The sequence below is a fragment of the Perca fluviatilis genome, chromosome 4 (assembly GCF_010015445.1).
Source record: "Perca fluviatilis chromosome 4, GENO_Pfluv_1.0, whole genome shotgun sequence".
In the NCBI taxonomy this organism is placed as follows: domain Eukaryota; kingdom Metazoa; phylum Chordata; class Actinopteri; order Perciformes; family Percidae; genus Perca; species Perca fluviatilis.
The window spans coordinates 7500322-7515758 of record NC_053115.1 but is presented as its reverse complement, the minus strand read 5'-3'; the positions used below and the strand labels follow the sequence as shown (position 1 = coordinate 7515758).

General features: G+C 42.2%; 1 protein-coding gene across 2 annotated transcripts in view; it reads left to right on the top strand.

Moving 5' to 3' along the window:
• The window catches only part of ndrg3a (ndrg family member 3a), a 42118-nt gene that overhangs the window by 2482 nt on the left and 24199 nt on the right, over positions 1–15437 (top strand). For both annotated transcript variants that reach the window (XM_039799195.1, XM_039799194.1), the window contains exon 2: positions 12699–12783. In XM_039799195.1, the coding sequence (XP_039655129.1) occupies positions 12727–12783 (57 nt within the window). In that variant the 5' untranslated portion in view covers positions 12699–12726. The remainder of the gene's footprint in view (positions 1–12698; positions 12784–15437) is intronic.

Here is a 15437-nt window from a genome sequence, read left to right as displayed (position 1 = left end):
AGAGTTACAGCACAAGCTTTTGCAGAGCAGCTTCAAGCTTTCAAAACAGAAACCGCTGATGCATACACGCCTCTATGCCAGGTTAACTTCTTAAATTCCCCTTGACCCCAGGTGAACAGCATATGCAGACAGCTATCCCATCTTTCCCTGCTCCATCAGTCTGTACTGCATGGATGGAACTGAGGATGAATATACTTCTAGCAAACAAAAAAAATGACAAAACACCAGAGACTGTCGTTAGCAGGCTTGTGTGCAGCAGCAGCAGCAGCAGGGTCCACACATTTTTCAGACACTCTGCTGGATCACACCCCTGATGGGAGGGATGGCTCTGTCCATTTTCTTTATCAGCATCAGCAATGAAATCAGCAGGTGGTGATGAGGAGAGGCAGGGCACAGGTGGTAAGCTTGTTGATCCAAAGTGATGGATACAGGCCAAGCTGGACTTCTGGATGCCCTGGACTGTCCTTCAGTGCCGCTGTTTATTTAGGATTATATATTTTATGAACCTCCCCTCATACACCTGCACATGCGGTTTATTTTTGCATTACCCTCCGTGTCCTGTTTTTAATTTTAGAGGGTTGTCATTGATTGTGTTTATCTAAACTAGTACAGCCCTTCTTTATTCCTTAACTAAGAGATTTTATTTCCACTCTGAAAAGGTTTGTGTGTGTGTGTTCCCAGTTTGTCATAGATTACAAATAGAGAGGCGAAGTCCCTCCCCTTCCGGTGGACCACCGGACCACCGACAAGAGACAGTTATTTGATCCCGTTTTGAATTGAGCCATTAATTACAAATATGACGTTCGTCAATTCAAAAGATAATTTTGCAAGTCAAGAAAGTCTCCGTTTGTCGTAAAACTGTTGACGTACTGTATAAGGCTGTGAAAAAATGAAATTAGAAAGACTACTCGCCCCAAATTGACGTCTCGCAGAAGCTACTACTGGTCTTGCTCGTACTTCTGCTTCCCGGCTGATAAAAAAGACCCTGGATAAAACGCATCAGGTAAGATAACGTTACACGTGTTGTGGAACGGAGCTAGTTAGCAAGCAAGCCGAGCAGCAAGCAAGGTGACGTACTGTATATTCTGCGAGACGAGGTATGTAGTTCACTGAGCGGTTTCACACAAAAGTAAGTGGTACTATGACAAACATCATATGCGTAATTCATAGCTCAATTCAAACCGGATCAAATACTGATTTGTCTCTCCCTCTTCTCTGCCGTACATGTTTATTTCCCCAAATAAGGTCCCATGGGTTTCACCGTAAGGGGAGGGACTTTACCTCTCTATAAGCGGGCACACACTGCACAATAGGCTTTTTAAAACCCAAACATGTAAGCAGCATGCAGCTTTATTTAAAGTGGTTGGCTGCTGCGCAAAGCACGAATAATTTCATACTCTGCTTACTTTAATGATCCAGGGAACATCCAGGAAAGTGAAAATCATTTAGTAGCTGTTATTGTGACAGAGCAAACGGCAGATACATGCCCTGGTGGTTTGAAGATCCTTCCCCTCAGGCGGTGTTCCTACTAGACGCAGTCGAATTCGGACAGAAATTATACTGTACGCTCAAATTTCATCCCTGGTGAGTGTGTGTGAAGCACAGTGTGAGTCGTGACTTGTAAGTGTTGCACGTGTACACTGCTGATACATAGGACGGATGCATAATTGCTGCGTTGAATCTTAATGACAACCGGTTGAGCATCCTGGGAGCCAAGTGGAAGCTACGCTGGTTGATAGAGCGTTCCACGTTGCATTGGTTGTCTTGACGAGAAGAGAATAACTTTATGTAAATGATGGTGAAAAGGGTCGTTTGATTTCAGCGGCACCACCAGCAGAGCTGAGGATAGCTCAGGGGAGGGGGACCCATGGTTGCCAAGGACACCGCCGACCTCCACGGCGAGCATTTGCAAGGGAGGGTGCCACAAGATCCACCTCTCGTGTGTTTCTGTGGGAGATTGAGTTGTCAGCAATCAGTCATTGTGACAGCCAAGTTGACCACATGGATAACTCCTATTATCAGAGGCTGTGTTCCTGTGAGGCAACAGACGTCTTAGCACTGTTTCATACACTGAATCACACTGAGACCTGTTCTGATTCAAAGGTCTCAGTGGATTCAAGGGGTCTTTACTATCTCTGGGCACAAGGGCTCTCATATCTCTGTGCTGTGTTAATGTTTTATTGAAGGGTTTCTAAAGTTTCCAGTTTCCACTTAGCTCGTTGAACTGTTTGTGTGCGCGTGCATGTGCTTGAGAGAGAGAGAGAGCTAGTGGCCGTGCTGCACAGATGGTCTCGCTGCTGGCTGATTTCACTGCTGCCCTCTGGCCACTCTGACCGCAGTCCTACAGATCCTGCTGAGCCTCCAGCAGGACTCCGCTGTTCTGGAAACTCTGCCTGCTCGCATCAGCCAGCTGGGACCCAGGACACACACACACACACACACACAGCATCCCTCTCGCACTTTGTCTTTCTCTGTGCTGTCTGCATAAGTGAGCATGTCAGAGGAAATCCCCAAAGACTGAGCGCAGCTAGCCTAGCGTTGCGCAGGTACTCTATTAGCAGCACTGAGTGCATGTTCGACAGGCCTGGCCATTCAGTCTTATTTATATCCAGAGACCAGGAGGAGCCAGGAGAGGCGCATTCAGCCGGGCTCACACTTCTCTCTGCGTGATTTAATTACAGTTACGGGTCCGACACACCCACAGGTTAGACCACTCTTCAGGTTGAAGTTGGGTGGAGCTATGTGGTGTCGCCATATACTATAAAAATCATTAAGGCGTAAGTTATTCCACCCTAGCAGTGGAATTTTACATTCATTTGGCACTTTTTACACTGTAAAGTGACTCACAAGTGCAATCAACCCTCATAAAACAAGAGCTAGATGTCATTAACCGATAGTATGGTCAGGTAGACAGTCCTGGGAAGGGGTCTGATCAGCCAAAATATGTGAAAATACCTGTGTGGGGGACCATGGGTGGGAACAACACTGTTAACTGATTGGTTGGTAAAACCTCTCTTGGTTAGAGTGTTGTAGCCATTCTCAGTTTAATTATATGGTTTTCAGACAAATTTGCAGTTAAAAATAACATGTATGAGTATCTTTTGGGCACATTTTGGGTTAATTGTCCAGTCTTAGTTTATAGTCAAATACAGAAGATGACGTTGGGGTGCATGAGGACACAACGCATTAACCCATAAGACTCCCTTAAAATTGAAATGCAGCTTAGTGAAGACCAAAATAGATGACTGTACAATTTACTGAGCTGGGAGGAACACGGGAGGCCTGCTTCACATCCCAGCTTCCCCTTAAACACACAAGTCCTTACATATACACGTACAAAATTCATAACTTCTACACACACGCCCTTGTCTGACACAGACCTAATGGATAATTTGAGGTTCCAGTTTGCTGGTCAGAAACATAACTTCCCCACTGGAAAATATTGCTGTTGGTCTCTGTGTCTGTATTAGTGCAGTAAATTTAGCGTGGAGCGTTTAGTTTGAAGTTATGACAAACAGTTTTACAAAGTGTAGCACTGTATTGAGGGAGCCACTGAGAGCTCAGACTCTCTGGTTATATGTTTTATGTTGAGAGGTAAATCATGGGATGTATCAGGTGTGTGTGTCAATTAGATGATTCTTTCACTTGATGATCCATTCATGATTTGATGTAAAAAAAATAAAAAAAAAAAAAAAAAAAAACTTTGCTTAATTTTAAAAGGGGTAGAGAAGCTGTGAGTAGTGTAGGATACCGCCCAATGGATTCTAGACACTGGTGGTGATAGTGATGAATGAAGAGGATGCTGAGATGTGGATGGATGAGAAGAGGAGTGGGCTTCCAGGTGGGCTCAGACCTAAGTGCTGGAAATGACGAACTCAAGGTGAATGGGGTGGAAAAGGGTCGCGACGATTTGCACTGAAATGACAGCTGACAGCAACCGAGAACCAGATTTAAATATTTACAGCAAAGATGTGATTGGCTGATAGTGATTGTGGCTAAATCTGGTTGGTTTAACTCATACACTGTATATTAATGGACAGCGCACGTGTGATGTCACCCATTGGTTTGTGGAGATCTGCTATCCGTCGTCGACTTTGCCGTTACGGACACAGCCGTCCTGGTTGCGGATGTGACGATTTTAGACGAGAGGGAGGAGCTGTTTACACTCTACGTTACGCTACACGCTTTCACTGGCAATCACATCATAGCCACGCCCTATTTTAAAATCAACGAGACCATAATTTAAAAAAATGTACATCATTCTGTGGAACAGAAGACTTAAACCTAGCGATTGAGACCATAAACTCATTATGAAAATGTTTACTGAGGTAATAAATGAAGGGAGAAGTGGGTCACTTTCTCATAGACTTCTACAGAAACCGACCTCCTTTTGCAACCGCACGTGTCGCCCTCTGCTGGAATTCAGATAGAATACAGGTTTAAGGCACTTCCGCATTTGCAGCACTTTGCCGAACCGGATGCGTTGCCCATTAATATTAACAGTCTATGGTTTAACTAAATGAGTAAACACCCCTAATCAGCCGATAAGAACACAGAGAGAGAGAGAAGGAAATGAAGGAGTAACAAGATAGTGTTCCTGATTGAATTTACACTTAAGCTTAATTTGTGAGTGCAACAGAGGCTGTCCCCAATCCTGCCTGAGTATAGAGGTCAGGGTTTGGGGGGGTGTTTTTTGGCAGGCAGATCAGTGCTGTGGCTGCTATGTGCCAATGAGTATCATTGCTGATGAACCAGGCTTTTCCTCAAAGACACACACTGAAAAATGTGAGTGATGGACCATCAAAATGCAGTTGGGCAGTTCATTAGACCCATGTTTTGAGGACGCAAAGACGTGCACACTATGAGTGAATATCACAAGCGCAGAACACAAGGTCATGAGTCTCCTCCCACACACAAATGCCATTTAGATGTGTGTGTCTTTCAGAGCAGCACCTGCAATATTGTCCCTGTGTGTTCGTCTGTGTGCGTAATATTCCATGTCCCATCCAAGAACAACCTCTACATAACATTTTTATCACTTACATTTTGAGTAATAGCTGGCCAGAGGCTCAGGATATTAAATGTGGTAGTGACTGAGTAAGTCTGCCTTCAGATTCGGTTTCCAAAGAGGGGATGAGTCAATTATAGTAATGCAGTATTTAGCATTTATTAGACTTTTTTTAATCCTGGAAGGATCAAAGAAGGAGGTCAGTGTTTGAGGAGGAAGATTTGTTTCTCTTAATAACTGTTTTAAAATAGCTTCTCTGGCAGGTTGAGTTGCTAATCTTACATTTCCTTTTGTCTTTGCAACCAATAAGACTATTATGTGAACGTAGACCAGAGCAGGATCGTGTTTTAAAGCTACCTAACTCAGTGTTTTCAGTTGGGCATTGTTCCACATTTTGAGGTGGGATATTGGATGAGAATAGACTATTTTGATAGAATCATGACCGAAAGAGACTTCAGAGAAATCTCATCATAGCTTTTGTTATATTGTGATAAGAAGAAAAAAAGTCTTGACAGCTTGCATCAAGAGAATCGTATAAGCTGTAAGGAGGATGATGGAGCCTCAAGAGAGCAAGCTGTCATTTAATTAAGTGTGTGTGTGTGTGTGTGTGTGTGTGTGTGTGTGTGTGTGTGTGTGTGTGTGTGTGTGTGTGTGTGTGTGTGTGTGTGTGTGTGTGTGTGTGTGTGTGTGTGTGTGTGTGTGTGTGTGTGTGTGTGTGTGTTTGCGTGCGTGTGCGTGTGTGTGTGCGTGCTCTCTGCCTCTGTGCTCATTCAGCTGTGTGCGTTTGCTGACAGTATCAGCAGGAGCTGTTCTGTGCTATAGGTCAACTTTTCCATAATGGAGAACAATAGAGCAAACTCTAGATCAGATTCCCTCCTTCGTGATACCCCTTGCCTCTATAATAGAACAGAATAGAATTCAACTATTTCGGTTGTTGTCACCCAGGTTATTTACCTGACAAGAGGTGTGGGGGTGGTGGCTATAATGCCAAACAAATGAATTTTCCTCCTTTAATTCTCTTACCAAATGGCCCAGGTTAGAGCAATGATCTGGAACTGAGCCTTATCACAGTCCATTAGCTTTACTCTGGTGGGATTTTTGCCTCTGCAGACTGGAAACTGTAAACACAGATTTAGCCTTGTTAAAAAGTTGGAGGGAAAGAAATGTGTAGTGACATTCCCCTGGATGGAAAAGTCTCCCAGTCTAAGAGCAAGGCATCACAACATTGGGGACTGTGCAGGGATAAGTTGTTTTCACTTGTTTGTAGCCCTGACAGCAAAACACACTTTCACATAAAGAGGGGAAGACATAAAAGTTAGCCTGTCTGAATGGTTGACAGGCGGGTAGTATCCCTGGAATTTGTGCTGGCCTATTTTCTGTTGTGATGTGAAGCCTGGTGAAGTGCTGACTGAAGACTGAGGCTCCAGTTGGGGACAGACATGCTTGTGTTCTTCTGTGATAGGAACTGTCCTTAGAATAATTTGGCTCCCAGAGAAAGCAGACAGGCAGATGACAGTACTTCCTCATGCTGGTATTGAATTGGTGTGTCCCAAATCAAGGGCTGGATCTTTTTTAGTGATGTAGCCCATTAAGGTAGGTCCTTCACGGGCTTTGAAGGTCTGACTGAACCTGCTCTCAGGTAGACGGCCTAGAATCAAGTGCAAATGTTATCGTTCATTTGGATTGTCGTCAGGAAATTACCAATCAAAAGAGTTTAGAAACCAGTTAGTAGTGGCCGGGTTGGCCCAGTGGGTAGAGCAGGCGCACATATACTGAGAGGTTTATGCCTCGACGCAGAGGTCCAGGGTTCGAATCCGAGCTGTGACGATTTCCTGCATGTCTTCCCCTCTCTCTCCCCTTTCTCACCTAGCTGTCCTGTCAAAAATTAAAGGTGGAAAAGCCCCAAAAAATACAGACGCACAACGCAGACGCACAACGCAGACGCACAACGCAGACGCGGCTGCGGTTGTAAGTGCACTAGGGTCGGGTACCGAACTCTGTCCTTTTTTGGGTACCGACCGAATTACGTCGGTACTACCGAGGACCGATTCACGCTAAATCAAACGATACCAAGTTTTGGTAAGTTACAGTTTTTCAAAACTTCACACAGACACCGTTCACTGCAATATGATATTAATGGCGAGCCGAAAGCAGTCCCAGTGCTGTTGACGTTACACTTCCTCTGCAGACTGATCTCATGAAGTGGCGTATGTATGACACGCCAATTCGCATGCCATTTTTGGCGTGTTATCAAGACGCGTGTGTGTGATTTTTTTCTGTGTGATTGTTTTGAAAAACTACTGCATCATTTTTCATAATTCATGGTCAAATTCCTTTACTGCAAGTCAACAGCAGTACACGTTTGCAATACATACATTGTTAAAAACAAAATTATATTTCTTATCACAAATATCACACAAGCTACTTTTTCAAAACTGGCGGAAATGGTTTGTAGTACCAGAAAACCAAAATATGAATCTAAATGTATGCACTTTGTGGACTGCTTTCAAGCAGGAACCCCCTTTACATACCACAAAAAAACATCCTTCAAGTTAGAGCTGGGCAATATATCAATATTATATCGATATCGTGATATGAGACTAGATATTGTCTTAGATTTTGGATATCGTAATGTGGCATAAGTGTCTTTTCCTGGTTTTAAAGGCTGCATTAAAGTAAAGTGATGTCATTTTCTGAACTTACCAGACTGTTGTAACTGTTCTATTATTTGCCTTTAACCACTTAGTCATTATATCCACATTACTGATGATTATTTATCAAAAATCTCATTGTGTAAATATTTTGTGAAAGCAACAATAGTCAACACTACAATATCGTTGCGGTATCGATATCGAGGTATTTGGTCAAAAAAAAATCGTGATATTTGGTTTTCTCCATATCGCCCAGCCCTAGTTCAAGTAGAGCTTCACCGTCTGAAGTAGGAAATAAATATAATAAATAAACCATAATGTTTTTGAACACACAAAGACACATTTTTACAATGATTGTAGATGTCTTCCTTACTCTCTAACTGAAACATTTGAATTTGATTATAATGGGTTATCAGGCTGCAGCTTTCCTGGTTAACAGTCCCAGTTTATTAAGTTTATTATATCATATGTCATATCGGAGCCAGTGTACTAGAAGTGACACGTTTGTATTTTTCCACACTGAAATCAAGCATAAGCCCATTTTTATCGCACTTTGTATAAGTTTGTTTTATGTGGCAGAGGGAGTTAAATAGATGAATAACTTTGCTTTAAACCTCTCCCCACTTTTAAGAGTGGCAATGTGTGGACAGTTAAGGATTTCTGCTTTATTATCACCATGGCAATACTCCTGTTGGCTGAGTCAGTAACTCCATAGAAACCCAGAGGTAGCTTAATATGAGGTCATCATGCTGGTGACATTCACCTCAGTAAACCTGAAACCAAAGAAGTCAGAGTGAAAGCACGGCCATGACGTGAATATTGATGACAGTGAGTAAATCGGAAGACACGGTTGCCATGGCAATAAAGAGGAAAGAGGACTAATTGAAGGGGCTAAAGGGAGGGTCAGCATCACAGCTGGGCTCTCTGTCATCGATCATGCACCCTGCCTAGACTTCCTGACAGCCCAAGGTGAGATGGAGATGGATAGACAAAGACGGGGAGAGTGCACAGAGTGGAGGAGGAGGAAAATGTGTGAGGGAGGGAGGGAGGAAAAGTGGGAGGAGGAGTAAGGGATGTGTCCATCGATCAATTGGTGCCGTCTGCTGACATGGCAGCTACAGGACTCCTTTGTATTGGCAGAGACACCATATATCTACAGTAAGTGTTTTGGCACATGCCTCTGTGTCAACATGCATGAATTCTAGGGGTGGGAATCACAGGGTACCTCACGATACAGGATACATGGCCCACGATACCGATAATATCACGTTACCACAATTCTGCGATAAAGGATATATATTGCTAGACAATCCTATAATTATACATCACGATATTTGGTCTAACTATGGATACAAAATGCCAGTGAAAAGGTTAAGTGCAGGTCTTCTCTCTTTATCTCACAAGTCCAAACAAGTCCAAAAACAGCACAATTCTGCAGCACCAGTTTTTCAGTCTGTAAATTAAAATTACAGAATTATAGAGCAACTAGGGGTCGAGACTTTGGACTTAAACGTGGCTGGGGCATCTGTTACTCTCCTCAAACTGCTGTCCGCCATCCCGTTGAAACCTCTTCCTCTTCGGCTAGGTAACTTATGTTCAAGTTTCCCTCATTTCCCCCCGGAGCAGGGAAATCTATTTAGAACGCCTTATTTTATTTATTAAAATTTAATATTTGGCGCCAGCATATTGATTCTCCTAACGCACGAAGGACACCGATATATTGCAGTTTCGATATTTTGTCCCACCCCTAATGCATTCTGGCACTTGCATTAAGGTAAAGGCATGTCCTCTCTTCTTACAGCCATAGAGATTGGATAATGTGTGTGAGTTAGTAAGCAAGTGCTTGTCGAGAGAGGGAGATATGTTAAATATGTCATCTAGTTATTAAACTGGCATTTCCACGTCTTTGCTATAAGTAATTGTGTCAGAATAGAAAACTTCCTTGTCTCCCAGAGGCAGCACTGACACTAAGCTATAGTGAAGGCTGACCTTTGATGCTTAGAAAGGGCCTCATGTGGTTTTCCCCTGACACGTTTTGTTTCTTCTGCCGTTTGTTCACCCAGCATAGCCTCCTTGTCCCTCGCTGCATGGCATGAAATTTAGCGCTGAGACGAGCCCCTTGCTGGCAGCTGTGCTGTGCGGGGAAATGGACCTGAAGAACAGATGAGCGAAATCGTATGAGAGCCAGCATACAATTTGTATGTTACTTATCTGCAAGTGGAAGAGCTGAGTAAAACAGATTCTGATGTCAGGGAAACCATTTGTGAGAGCGATCTGACACAACAGACAGACCTGCTGTCGAGGCTAGAGGGACTTGTTCTACATCATCAGCTCTCTCGATCCTCCCCCACCCCGACCCCCATCCTCATCCGCATTAATGGTATGGTGTGAATATGGGACAAATCTCGCCGCACAGATTGCAAATGGAATTTCCCTCCTGTCATCTGGGACTACTTTTTCAGATTTTTCTATTACAATTACGCAAACCTTTGCTGGCATATTTAGACAGTCTGCATGGCTCATTTGAGTCCCCAATTGTCAGGGTAAACGCTGCTGAAAGCACATGTTTTGAGCTTCTCTTCTCATTTCTACCTCTATCTATTCCCCTTGTCTCCGTGCCTCACATCTGTCCCTTGGGGCTAGCCCAGCTTAGAATAAACATCGGCAACCAGCTTTGTCTCTATGGCAACAGCTGTACATGCTGAACGGTAGACCAGGCATGGAGTAGGCATGAAAGGGTGGTGATGGTGGTGCATGTTGCGTCTTTTTTTCAGGTGGAAATCAAAGGAAGAAGCACAGAATGATGGTGTGGGAGAGATGGTAGTTATTTGCCAGGGTAACCCAGTAAAAGGGGTCAGTGGGGTTGGCCTGTGAAAGCCCCCCCAGTCAGTCTGTCAGTTGGTTTAAGCTCACCCTGACCCCCTCTCCCTTAGCACCTTGATTACCCGGCTAGCCTGTTTACAATGAAAGCAGCTTTTGCCTCCATCCCACTTTCTGTGACAGCCTGAGGACGTGTTGGATTGATCCGGCCAATATGCTCAATCCGCTCAAGCATGCAGAGTATTTGTTTTTCTTTTTTCCTTGTTCACTTGTCTAAATATTATTTAGTTCCACCATTGAGCCGGATTTGTCAGCAGGGATTTTGCTGGGTATGTTTTTATTCCCCATGCTGATGGCTGAGTACTTCCAACACTGGATGTTTCTAAAGATAATGTCCCTGACTGTTTTATGTAATTTGAGGATTGTGCTCCGTTGCACTCATCTGCTTCCCTGGTTGTTTCCAGGCAAGGTGCAATCTGTTGCTAGAGCAGGATGTCCTCTGACCCCATTCATGCATCAACAGACCTTTTGTCAGGAAAGCAGAGGATGAAACTGCTGGTAACACAGATATGGTGTGTGACGTCATCATTGCTGGTACCTCCCGCTGATGGTTTGCTGCTAGAATCTAAACTAACCAACCCTGAAGGTTATCTGATACCAGCATCTCAAGGTGGTTCCAGGGGAGGGTTGGCTCTGACTCAGGAAGTAATTATAACCGCTCCTCCACTTGGCTAGTCCTCTGCCCAGTTGCATTTGCGCTTACTTCTTGTTTGTTTTATGTGCATTATGTGCATCTGTTCTGATAAATGCAATCTTTCAGTATCAAGGCTGTTTGTGGTGCGCTGCAGGCCAATTTGGCTATGTCTTCCAGTTGTAAGCATTGATCTAGAAGAAGCCGACGCTCCATCTGCTGTTATGTGCAACATAAGCCACACTGAGCCAGGTAATTCAATACCACTTCCTGTTCTCACCTTGTGCAAACAGGCAAGGCCGAAGAGGTACAATTTCAGGGAAAGTGGGGGAGGGGGACACTTTTTAGTGTCAGTGTTCTTGTTCAATAATTATGTGCAGGGACAAACGGGTGGCTTCAAGGGGAAAACAAATGAGGTGGGCTTTAGATCTTCTTGTTAAACCTGGGCTGAGCCATCTTTGTGTGTGAGCATGCCATGTGTGTGCACTGAAAGTGTGACCTTTCCTGAAGAACTAATACAGAAAACATCCTCCATCCACTTCCCAGCTGGCTCTTGTATCATTATATACAAATCACAGTATGCTGTGGTACCACAGATAGAGAAAGATACTGTCAGGGCTGGACTTGTGACTTAGCTACCTGCTGCCACCTCCTTCAATCCCATAATCGATCAGTATCGAATGAGTAGGTTGTGTTGCCATGAACTGCATCTAGTACTGAAAGGATGCATTGATTAATCATATAAGTCATTTATCATCGACAGTTACCGAACATTCCCTAGTTCCTGTTTCTTAAACTTGATAATTTGCTTTGTTTTATACCATTGACTTTGAATATGTCATCTTGGCTTTTTTTTTTTTTTACTTTCTAACGTTATATATATATATATATATATATATATATATAGTCTAAACCAGAGTCTAAATATATTTTCCTGTCATGCTGAAAAAAGAAAATCATGCCCCTCGCTCACCCCAGCAAGATCAGATTTAATTTTCATCAATCATTAACAATACAAAAGAACAATACAAAATTAAGAAAATATTCAGGTTAGCAAGATAGCCTTGCTAGCAACAGAGCACTTTTGTTTGATTATGTCTCCACGTGAATCGTATTCGTACCACTTTAGGTCTGCTCAACAGCAGCGGTGACTCTACGCCAACCAGTTTTAGAACCACTGGCTAAACAGTACATTTGAAAAAAAACATCAATGTATTAATTGTTAATAAGAAAAGGTTATTAGATACAGCAGCAGCAACAACAAAAACCCCATAAAAAAACAAATTATAAATCTGATATTAATCCAGGCATCCTCTTTCAGTTCTGAAGAATTGTACTCATTCATTTTGAAAAGTACATAGAAAGATAGATTTAATACATAGTGACCTTCCTCGCCTTGAATGGGCATTTTCATTTGTGCTACAACAGTGGTGTTTGTGCAATGCTCTCACAGTTTACATTGTTTCTCTCCTAACTGCTGATTCTTATTATTAGCGAGCATAATGTTTCTCTTTTTCTTCCTGGACAGAGTGGTTGACAGTGACAAGACAAGGAAGATGGATGAGCTGCAGGATGTACAGCTGACTGAGATCAAGCCACTGCTGACCAATAAAGTAAGTTGTGGGGAGGTCAGGACAGTGACAGGCTGCTGAGGCAACACACACACAACTGTGCACCTAAACTAATATGTAAAACCACACATAAAACACAAACAAACTAAACAGACATGTGGTGCACATTTAAAGGGAATGAGCACCCCATATGGTCCTACCAGGCAGATGCATACGCAAATACAGTACTCTATAGGCATGCAGACTCTGCAGTCCCGTTCATCAAAGTGAATTATTCATATCTGCTTGACTGTGTAGAGTGGGAAAAGAAAGGAGAAAGCAAGTCAAAAGGGAAAAAAATGTTGTAGACTGAATGAGGCAAGAAAGAAGAAGAGAAGCGGGGAGTATAATGTTAGACACGCAGACAGTCAGAAAAGACAAACAAGCAAGAATGAAGAGAGATCAAAGGAGATACTCATCTCGTTATTTCTAAAAGCTTGAAAGATTGTAGCAAGTGAGAGACAGCAAAAACAGAAAAAAAAAACAATGGCAGATGAAAGCTCTTGCCATCCTCTTGTGGCCTCCTCCTCTTCCCTGATCCATCTCAACAGCTGATTAGCTGATTAGAAAGACTGTTTTGTTCTCCCCCCAGGCAACTGTCACAGACAGTCAGGAGGAAATAGTGCCTCACAGGAGAAGTGAGTAGTGAAGTATCAGGTCTGAAGGGATTATCATTGTCGGGCTGCATGCTGCAAAAGGTAGATGTCTTGTGTGAGGTGACAGGGTGGGGAATGTACATCATTAAAACCATCTGAATGAAGGATACTGGTACTGACCTCTCACTCCCCCTAGTGGCCAGCTCATTAAACAGACAAACCAGGAGTCTTGAAAGCATGGCATGATAACGGTGACGGAAGAGGATTTTCATTTTCTCTTTGATCCTATGTAGGAAACGTGTTCTGATTTCCATACAGATAATACATTTATGAATGATTACATTGGTGATGCAGCCAGGTACGAGGAAGAACTGAGTAATGTCTGCAGCAGCAAAGTAGTTTAACAACAGTAAAGAACAACGTAAGTGTAATGGCCTTTTGCAAAGGTTACAAATGTATGTGATTAAAGTTGCTTCAAAGTAGAACATGCATAAGACAAATGTATAATTAACTACTTGTGTAGTGCAACAGTTGGCCTAACAACAAATAAAATGTATAAGCACAGTTGCATCACATCTTCGGCCAATCAGATTACTAATACCTTAAGCTTATTTTAGTAATAATCGTAGGGTATTTACTTCATGGAAATAATGCTAATATGTTGAGGTTCACTTCACTGTAGTCAAAGAAAGCACTTTTCCTTCCTGTACTTTGATTTTGTATCTACAATAGAAAAAGCTGATAATGATCCTATGCTTCAGCACCCAAGAACTGCATTATAGCAATGGAATAGTGTAGACTTTGGATAGAAACATGTTTTTACTATGATTTCTGCTGCACCGCTATTTCAGTAGGAAGAAGAAAGGGAGAGCTTTATAGCCACCGTCTGTCTCTACACCAATATGTACTCTACTGGTCTGGCCTACACCTAAATCCCACAAGAATCTTCTTTGTTGTTGCCTCCTTTCCCTTTTCTACCCATCTATTCTGTAGCTTCCTGCTGTCTGAATAAAGACAAACAAACACCTGAGACAAGACTCTCTGTAAAAATGCTTCATCATTACTTATGTAATGTGTGTTAAGAATAAAAGTTACTGATATTGAAAACTTAACTAATTTCACATATTACGGTGATAAGATGCAAATAGGAACACAATTAAAATTAAAAATGTTTCAGTCATAACTGGCTGTGATCAGAAGATTGCCACAATCATGTATCCAGATGACACAATCAGTTGAACCAATGGATCCATAAACAACTAGAAGAAGTGCTCACCACAGTATGTCACACCCAATCATATTATTCAGATATTGCTGTAATGTGCTTAGGTTTCTGCAATCTGGGCACAGTTCTCTACCTGGATCCCCCTGCCAAAATGTGCTGAAATCAAATTGATAAGGCATGGTTATTGTTTGTAACATAATGGACAAATGTTTAGATCTATTATACTATTAAATATGACAAAATATATTACCAACCAAAAGTCGTTAAGAGCTCGTAAAAACTGACACAGCCAGATTTATTCTATTCGTTCACACATGAATACTTGGAGCATTATGTAAATTATGTTGAAGAAACCCAACACATCATGTGCCATCCATCTACAATATATAAACCTCCATCAGAGTCTTACATAAGTCAATAGGTATTAGTATTGGCCATGGGCATAAATCTGATCCAACAGTAGGAGGGGACAATAAACATAACATTTCTGAAGAGCAATTTTTGAAGGGGACACAAATAATACAGCCACAATTATACTTGTAGAGGATATGTGTACACAGAGGAAAGCCTTAATACTATCATTAGTGTAACATGGAGACTGTACCATTATCCTTCTTTTCAGTGTTTCTCTTGATTCAATGAAAAAGCTGACTAAATTGACCAAAATATTGTTCTTTAAAACAATTTATTTATTTTTAAGTTTACAATCAAGCCACTAAAATACCTTAAAACATAATGACTTATTTTGAAAAAGTGTCCCCAAATAAAAGAAATACAATGATTTGTACACTTAAATTAGCTGATCATAATGTAAATTAGTGAGCCACTGGTAAAGC